The sequence below is a fragment of the Haliotis cracherodii genome, unplaced genomic scaffold (genome assembly GCF_022045235.1).
Source record: "Haliotis cracherodii isolate W230 unplaced genomic scaffold, xgHalCrac1.p SCAF_8, whole genome shotgun sequence".
NCBI lineage: Eukaryota > Metazoa > Mollusca > Gastropoda > Lepetellida > Haliotidae > Haliotis > Haliotis cracherodii.
The window spans coordinates 45950177-45959523 of record NW_027266341.1 but is presented as its reverse complement, the minus strand read 5'-3'; the positions used below and the strand labels follow the sequence as shown (position 1 = coordinate 45959523).

At 40.4% G+C, this 9347-nt stretch overlaps 1 protein-coding gene across 1 annotated transcript; it reads right to left on the bottom strand.

The window, feature by feature from the left end:
* Positions 1 to 4167: 4167 nt before the first annotated feature.
* LOC139449857 (protein draper-like) lies at positions 4168 to 8854 on the bottom strand. Its single transcript, XM_071231421.1, has 6 exons — positions 8822 to 8854; positions 8081 to 8139; positions 6377 to 7270; positions 6047 to 6094; positions 5505 to 5661; positions 4168 to 5273 (listed from the first exon to the last, which is right to left on the bottom strand). The coding sequence occupies exons 2-6, from the start codon at positions 8130 to 8132 to the stop codon at positions 4958 to 4960; spliced, it is 1467 nt and encodes a 488-aa protein (XP_071087522.1). The 5' UTR covers positions 8133 to 8139; positions 8822 to 8854; the 3' UTR covers positions 4168 to 4957.
* Positions 8855 to 9347: the final 493 nt, after the last annotated feature.

Below are 9347 nucleotides of genomic sequence, written 5' to 3'. Positions count from 1 at the left end.
CACGATGATGGCAAATAACCAAGCTTGCCGAAGGAAACAGAAACATACAAGCCTTGACCCAATCAAGGAAACAATTACTACTCACCTTTGTCATAAACGCGCATCCTTTGCCCTCCAGGGTGACCCACTGACATGACCGATGAACGGAAGACTGGGATGAGACTAAAAAGGCTTTCAACATGATCGTCAGTGTGCTATGATCGTCTACAAATACACAATAAAGTTCAAAAAAAAATATATTAACTTCGTTAGTGCTTATTTTATGGTTCAGGCAGTTGCTCTTAAATGCAACAGGGTGCAACAAGTAAAGGCTTCACTCGATCTTGAAAAGGATTCGTTTACTCCAAGTTGTGATTGGCATGTATACGACAGAAACGTAAATCATACCAAATGAAGATCATACCATTTATTTTACGTGAGGTGAGGTGAAATGCGGTCGCGTTCAAGAAAAATGCACTAATATGGCGACGTACAAACACGTGTGTGTGTGTGTGTGTGTGTGTGTGTGTGTGTGTGTGTGTGTGTGTGTGTGTGTGTGTGTGTGTGTGTGTGTGTGTCTGCTTGTACCAAGACGTATGGCGATGTTTTAGTGCTATCCCACTGACATACCATGCTGCAGTTTAAGATGAATACCCCATGCAGACACAGACACAGACGCAGGGTAACAACAAGTACCATCCTTTAACAGCCAGGGGATCCAACCACTGACATTGTGTGTGTGTGTGGGGGGGGGGGGGGGGGGGGGGGGGGGCATGGGTGGCCCAGTCGTCTAAGACAGTGGGTCTCTGTTAAGCTTGATGTATCTTGAACCACTAGTCCATGCCGGGTCTTCTCAGACTTTGGGGAGTCAGGGGTGGGGATGGGTGCACGTGTGTGTGTGTGTGTGTGTGTGTGTGGGGGGGGGGGGGGGGGGGGTAATTAGGCGGCGCTAATCGCTATGCAGAGATGCGTCTCTTAGGCATGCCAGAAACCTTTGAATGTGAGCTCGAATCCCGGTTCGCCCCGAGTATGTTAGTAGGTTTTTCAGCACCACACTTATGCTCGTTCTCACTTTATGAGTATAGATTCTGTGAAATATGACATCAACACACAGTTATTATACACGTGTCTTAGTGGAGCTATTCTTATTAATTTCAAGGAGATCAACATAATATGCATTCAATGTGGAGCTAGGTTACCTGTAACTGAATTCGAAACCGGAACACTTACCGACATGACAAATTAAACGCAAACTCTTTGTGGTTAGCGAAAATATTTAGTGAAACGTCAGTGTTTGATTCTAGTGTTTTGAGTGGACTTTCGATATAAATTAAAGAAACACCGATACTAGCCCATATAGAAGTAAGGCGCTGTATGAGACAAACATTGATTTTATATATCTTAACAATACGATTACATATTTTTCAGTCACTGGAAGTTGTGTAGCATAGCTTAAAGCTTAAAGTTGGCTTGACTTGACTAACTCATATATGGCAGACAAACTGCACTATGGCCTGAAATACTAAATAACATACATGTACCTCTAAGAAGATGGAGAAACCCATAGAAGGTTGTTGGCCTACACCGCACGTCGCCACCACCCCGTCATACCACTCACTGTGACGCACGTGATATGACGACACCGTCGAGTGTAAGAAGGAACTAAATTTTAAGTTCACTGTTGTCCCCAAAACTTGAAATATAGTCATATAGTCATCTATTGAGACATATACTTTGACAATTACAGAAACAGAAATTCTGCACTTTGTAATCTATAATTGTGCATTAACACATCATTACTTCAAAATACCTACCAACAATGGATGAGAATGAAGTTCTTTTCTGTAAGTATTAGCTTCAATGGTGATGCGGTCGTCAAATCAGCTGTTTCAATCAGTGGAGGTTATTGTGATTTGAAACCTCTGAATGACAATCAGAATCGTGTGTTTTCAAAATTTAAGGCAGAATATGTCGTTAACATGTTAATACACACGCACACGCACACACACACACACACACACACACACACACACACACATATATATGTATATATATATATATATATATATATATATATCCGAGCGGCCACTCAGAGAGCGAGCGGAAGGTCGCGGTTTAGATCCTCGGCCGCGTCATGTTCCAACTGACGTTAAAAGATTATACTTGTTGTGGCCAAAAACAAGGACTGGTCGGCTCTGAGTCAGTGTCTGAGAGGGCATGCTGCATGGTATCTCAGTGAGCTACCACTATAAAATCGGCATTAGTCCAGACTAGTACAAGCAGCCACACACACGTACACACACGCTTAATAAGTGCAATAATATTGAACGCGACGTTAAACCCCATTTCACCTCACTTCGCCTCACCACCAAAATGTCTACATAAGAATCATGTACATGATACACACGATAGGCCGTCATCCGCATTCTATTTACAAATCTCGGAGGAAGCAGACATGCAATCAGTTTATAATGATAAATGGCAGTATTGTGTATGACGTTCATGGAGGTTTCTACATATCAGCAATTCACTCACAGGTCACATGTACATATTATCTAGCTTGTTCGATGAAACAGTGACTTCGCGATGGATTTGTTCACACATAGTCAAGGTAACCTTTCAGTCTTATTCATGTGTGTTTATTCAGATGCATAAATATCGAACAAAGACGGATTCGTTCTGCGCGACTCGGTGGTGAAATGTTTTCTGGAGAATCTGTATTTTTGTAAAAGGCTCTAATTTATTTACATTTTGCCAGCCTTCTTTCTAATCGGAAGTCTGTATTCACTGTTATTTCTAAGTAGGCACGCGGCTTGTACGGATCTGCATCTCATTTACACGTACGTGTACATTTTCATGTCAGCTTTCAGATGAAGCTCTCACTTTACTTATCTCAAATCATACAACCAGTTACGTAAAATACTTAATGCAATGTGATGTTCATGAGATAGAAGAAGAATATTGGATTTGAAAACTAACATGTTACTCATTCTTGGCACGGCACCCGGTTTCAATGTGCTGACCATTTCAGAACTCAAGCACGTTTAAATAACAAGAGAATGCATATTTTACCATCTTGACCAGACAATCCAGTGATTGACATTATGAACATCGATCCACGCAATTGGGATCAATGACATGCATCAACCAAGTCAGCGAGCCAGAACACCCGATCCCGTTAGTCGCCTCTTACGACAAGCATAGTCGCCTTTTACGGCAAGCATGGGTTGCTGAAGACCTATTCTACTCCGGATCGTCACGGGTCTTGTTTTGAGTTTTATATATATATTTTTTAAATTATTAGCACACTACATTATTATTTGCATACATCTGATAACGGCACGGTCAGCCACACTACCATTTGCCCTGCTGTTAGATGTCCGCAACAGTGGTGTGCATATTCAGATAACAGATAAAGGCTCAGTTTCTTCTGTGGTTACAACACAAAATTCAGATAAAAGGTTACGCCTCGCATTCTTTACATCCGGGAAAAGTCATTGTATTTACGTCGTAATGTACGAATTCATCATGGCATAAATCTTCGGAACTGTTGATGTGTCTAATTACGCCGGTGACGCTGTATTTTGACGACCTGTTGAGTGTGTGCTAATGTGTTGGCATTGAGGCCGACTTGTGAATATGTACTCCAGTTATAGCACATCGAAACAATGTTTGTGAAACCCATGAGCAGGGTGCGGTGTTGTTGTACCAAGAAACAGAATCGATGGAATCTCGGGATTGGAATTAATCCTGGCATAGCTTTATACAATAAGTCACCGCTGCGCCGCTGGGAACATTGATTCTAGCCTGACGAAAAAGCAATATGTTTTACCCGTTATCTTTTTTCTTTTGAGATTTACAAACATGTCAGGCGTTTTAAATTTGCATAACTAGGGGTACATCAATTATTTCACTAAATATTTTGTTTGAGAAATTCAAACAGTTCAATAGTTTATGTTACGATATCGATTTCCTGGATTCCTTAAAGTCGGCAATTTGTGTGCGTTTTATTCGTGAACCACGTTTTCTATGTTATACAGTTACTCTGCGGACATAATTCACCGTTCAAGAACGTCATGTGGGCGTAGTGCCATTTTCTAATATGGAATAGAAAATAGTACAAGTGTTTACAAGCTATTCTATTTTATTTCTTAAAAGCATGATAATATGAAAGTACATATTCACGTGTTATTAAAATTAAGCACATCGATATTGAAATATTATCAAATGCATATGCTAGGTTCTCAGTTAAATCAATAAAACAGCAAAAATTTACAAAATGACGTTGCACATAAGGTAAAAACGTCAAGGAAAGCACACCATTAGAATATGGTGTTATGTGTTTCCACACAGGCAGTATCACACGGATACCTCCTCTACAGACCTGCAGTTTGACTACGGCATATGGACATCTTATAATACATATCGCATCTGTACAACAAACTTTTATTGCATATCGTAACAGCGTGCCAACACTGTCTCTCAATTTGACATAAGACAAATATCTATGTGCACTTACATACATTAGTTTCCTATTCCATGTAAACTATTCACAGAATTAGGGACTCGTACTTTCATTTCTCATCATTCAGTATCGATTGAACTCAGGAAGGACATCCAGCATTGTTCTTATAAAGGTATGTCAATTGAGATTCCGCTAGGAATAAAGGGTACCAGCAACCTGTGCTTAAATATACGACTATTTAAGCCAGGTGGTAAGGCTCGCTGTCAGAGCTGATTGCTTGTCATGGTATCCCGATTCCGTGGATCGATGCTCATGATGTCAGTCATCGGTTTTGTCTGATCTAGACTCGCATTTTACAGACCGTTGTCATACAACTTGAATATTGCTGAGTTCGGCGTTAAACAGCATATAAGACCAAAACAATTTTGAAGCGGAACACTGACATCAAATATTAAGCCAAGCCGAAATCATATGTACACACGTAACCACTGTTACAATAGAGTTACAACTCAATCACCCTATGATGTCAAGGTATACCCCGGGGATGACAGTATCAGAAACAGACAGATATTTCACAACTTTCCCTTTTCCCATATTGTCTCCCATGCATACCCCGCCTAACACCGCAGTGTCCTCAGCAAAGTGGGCCACTCCTACTTTCAAAACGCTTTGCCCTTCATCGATATTAACTTGGGTCATACCAGTGATTGCATCAGATATTTCCGGTATTTCATCATAGTCATTATTGGGTGTTACTGCAGAAGGCACCTCCGAGGCGGGGTCAGTCCCTTGACTTATACTACGTGTCAGGAGAGCGGTGTCTTTCTTCCTGGGGAAACAGAACATGAGAGGATAAGCCTTTACAAATATATTGAAATAATGGGCTAAGTGACATTTGTCATTATTGGCAAGCTATGATCGCAACTAAACGATATAATTGCATCTCAAAGAAAATGTTTCTTTGGATTTCAATTAGTTGTAGATCTTATTCGTAATGGATACGTGATTTGATACAATTTAGTATAGTTTGGTGCCAAAAAGGTGAGTAGTAGTATTATGCCTTCGATAACGCCTGGTCTTGTATCTGTAGTGGCAGAAGCCGACGGAGGCCAGGGAGATGACTGCAAGGACGCCAAGAGCAACGCACAGCCAGATCACGAAGGATGGTAGACCCTCTTCCTCTTTCGATTTCGTTTCTGCTGCCATGTTTTCAGAATCTGCAACAATTAGGAAACACTCAACAAAATGTCCTGAGATGTACAAGAGATCAGATCAATAAGGGCTGACAACCAGTAGCAATGATTCAATCTACACATTGATTAGTGTTGATAATGTTAAGTATGAAACGGATCTTAACACGTCGGAAGTACTGCCGGCTACCTTAATACTTGACTTTTGCATTAAGTGGGTTGTCCTATAAGTGACATTATTAGTTTACTTTTTCATGCTATATACACCTCTGATTCCAAATTCCCATACATATTCTACTAAGTACATTGCATGGTACTCACATCATTTGATAACTTTGATGAATTCGTTTAACTGATTAAATGTAAGTTTCAAATGTACATTAACAGACAACATATATGATTAGATAAGTACCACTGATTGCTGTGTTCCCGCTCGGGCTCAAGGGAACAGCGACGCTCTCTGAAACAATGAATAAATATTTAGAATTGAAATACACGTTCTCACAACACAATTATAAAGCATCATTCAGAAATATGTATGACCTTCTACATAACACATCATATTCCACAGTTAAAGGAAACGAAGTAAGGAACGCCTTCCATGTCGAGTACTTGACCATAACTAATTCAAGCAATGCCTCAGAGTTTTCATCATAAAGATTAAGTTTCACACCATTAGTCAACGGGGAATATGAGATGACAATATTGATTTATTAGCTGAAGCTCGGTAATAGCCCCTTACCATGGACTTTTGTAGCTGTGCCCTGGCAGACTCCAGAGTACCTCTCACATGCAAACGTGCATATGGATTCACATTTGCTGTTGCAGGCAGGGCCGTAGTAACCATTTTTACATAAAGGGCAGAGTCCATTCCTTGCACATCTGTCGTGTTTACAGTTGACGCAAGCATTTTCGCAGCTCTCCCCATAGTACCCATCGTGACAGCCTTGGATGCACTGTCCACCTATTTGTTTGCAGGCTTTACAATTGGTATTACACCTGTGCTGGCATCGTTCTCCAAAATGTCCATCTTTGCAACCTTTAAGACAAGTTCCATTATGCTTGTCGCATATGTCATTGGATGAGCTTCTAATATTGTCACAAGATTCAGAGCACTTGCTGCTACATGGCTTCTGACAGAATGGTCCATAATACCCACATCGGCAACCATCGAGACAGCCAGCTTGTGTGCATATTCCACGGCAGTTCGGACAAGGTGTCTCACAAGTCCCGCCCGCGTAGTTCGACTGGCATTTGCTGCATGTTCCATCTGTGTTGCAGAAACGGCATTTCTTGATGCATGTCCCACCACAGATTACTCCACCATCACAATTAACCGGTCGCTCTTTACACATGCCATCTTTGTTGCAACCCATCGGTCCGCACGTCTCACATTTACGATCGCAAGTATCACCATAATAGGAATGCTGGCATTCCTCGCAGTCCTTGCTCCGAGTTCGGTTGCAACGTTTACAATGCTCTGCGCAGGGCGTGCGACAAGACTCCCCAGCCCACCCCTGCTTACAACCTTGGGAGCACACTATGCCACCGTGGTTGTGTAGTGTACATTTTCCATCGGCACACCCGTCACTGCACTTGGTTTCACACCAAGGCCCCGTGAAACCAGGACCACATTCTAAAACATAAAAATATGAATTTAATATTTTTTTCAATTATTCCTAGATGAAACAGATTTAGAAAATATAAATCCTATTAAAATTAATCCATGTAAAATGATCCTACTCGAAAACCACTACAATACAAATTTACAAGGAAATCGATTGTAGAATTACAATTTACATTTATTGATTGTGAAGGGTTGAGTGAGTGAGTTAGCTTTGACGCCGCTTTCAATGGTATTTCATTTATGTCACTGCGTGTCAGTTTCATGTTGGAAAGCCCAACTAATGCTGGCCAAAATGCCGACCAACAAAGAAACATAGACAGGGCAAACCAGGATTCGAACCACCGATCATAGGTTTCTGTAACGCCGAAGGGACGCAACTTTGCAAAGCGAACTGGGCCACCCGTACCAAGTAAATATGTAAGTAATCATGTAATGCATGAGCAGATCTTGCTGAACTATACTTCCTTTCATACCTGTTGATTTGGGGTACAAGAGAGGGACGACATGCTGTATATCCACATTTCAGGTTAGGTATTAATAAGATACAACACCAATTTGATGCAATAAACAATCCACTAAGTGTTTTTAAGTCAAACTCTGTTTTGGTACATGTTCATTAAAATACTAAAATAAGCAATGTCATTTAAGATATCCATAATTTGGACGGAGATTTGGGGTATGGGTAGACCGGAGCATAAAGCGCACGACAAAACCGCTCACGGAAACATCTAAAGCAAATATTTCAAAGGGGCAAACGGTGTATTTTCGTCCTGTTCGTACATATCTTACATGAAAGTGGAAACTGAACGTAATAATTACCTGCTTGCACGGTCGTCGTGACGACACAAAACAAGGACAAGTAGATCAACATGGTGCGGCTGAAAATAAAATGTAAAGAGCTTCAGAAACAAATGCTAATAATAGTTTATGCAATCACTAAATGTATTTCTGAGCTTGCATGCGGGAAACAGTTTGGTTTTACGCCGATTTTAATCAATACATCACGACGGTGATGGGGGTATATCAAAGAATAGATAATTGCAAAGGTTCTGCAACTGGCTAGGTTTATAAGAAGCTTTATTTCATAGCAATTACCGAAACATCAAATACCAACACAGGGGTAAAGACGTTTCTCAAACGTCATCGATTACAATACTACAACAAACACCATCATCAAGTCTATATGATCAGGTACACCTTGAGTGTAAGAAAATGTTTCCCGTTACACACCACACCAGGGAATAATTCGTAATATTGCATTACGATTTAAAAGATAATCATTTCAATCGGGATTTCAATAAGTACTCGACTCCTACTGTGCATGCTATTTATATTTCTAGTATTTGTACTTTAAAATTCTCCCCGGACTGTAAGTGCAGTCATCATAATGTACATGTATCTAGTCAGCAACAAACAGATTTCCACAAGCTGTAAAGTGAGCAACAGCAATGTGTAAAACGGATTTATCAATGATCTAACAATATCAATATTTGTTGCGACATTGAACATCGCACCTTCTGTTTGATGATGAAACCCCGAAAGACGTTGAACACAACTTACCTCTATGGAAGTTCACAAGACACTGATAAGAACTGCCCAGGGATCTGAGGAAATAGAAAAGAGATTAGCCTCCAAATATCGTGAAGGAAACTATACTGGTTAAGGTAAACAAATCACACGATCGCTTCAACGAATAGTAAATCTTCTCTCAATTTCCCAGGCCCCTGTCGCTGTACCTTATGAATATCTAGTGCTTTCACTGGTCAGAAATCTATATTAAATATCAATATTATTGCATAATTATCTAATTTTGCATAGAAGGTTGCGATCAGCCTGCAATACCTAGCCGAAACAAATAATATATTACACTTATATATGATTTGAAATAACCCTTATCATGTACAGGAGGTGAGTGATGTGGAATGGGGAACGATTATAGCACTTATATAACATGTATGTATGTGCATGTATGTGTATTTATGAGTGGCTGCTTGTACTAGTCGGGAATAGTGCCTATTTTATAGTGCTATCCCACTGAGATAAGGAGAACAGCATGTTCAGACATAGTATACTGACGCCGAGCCGA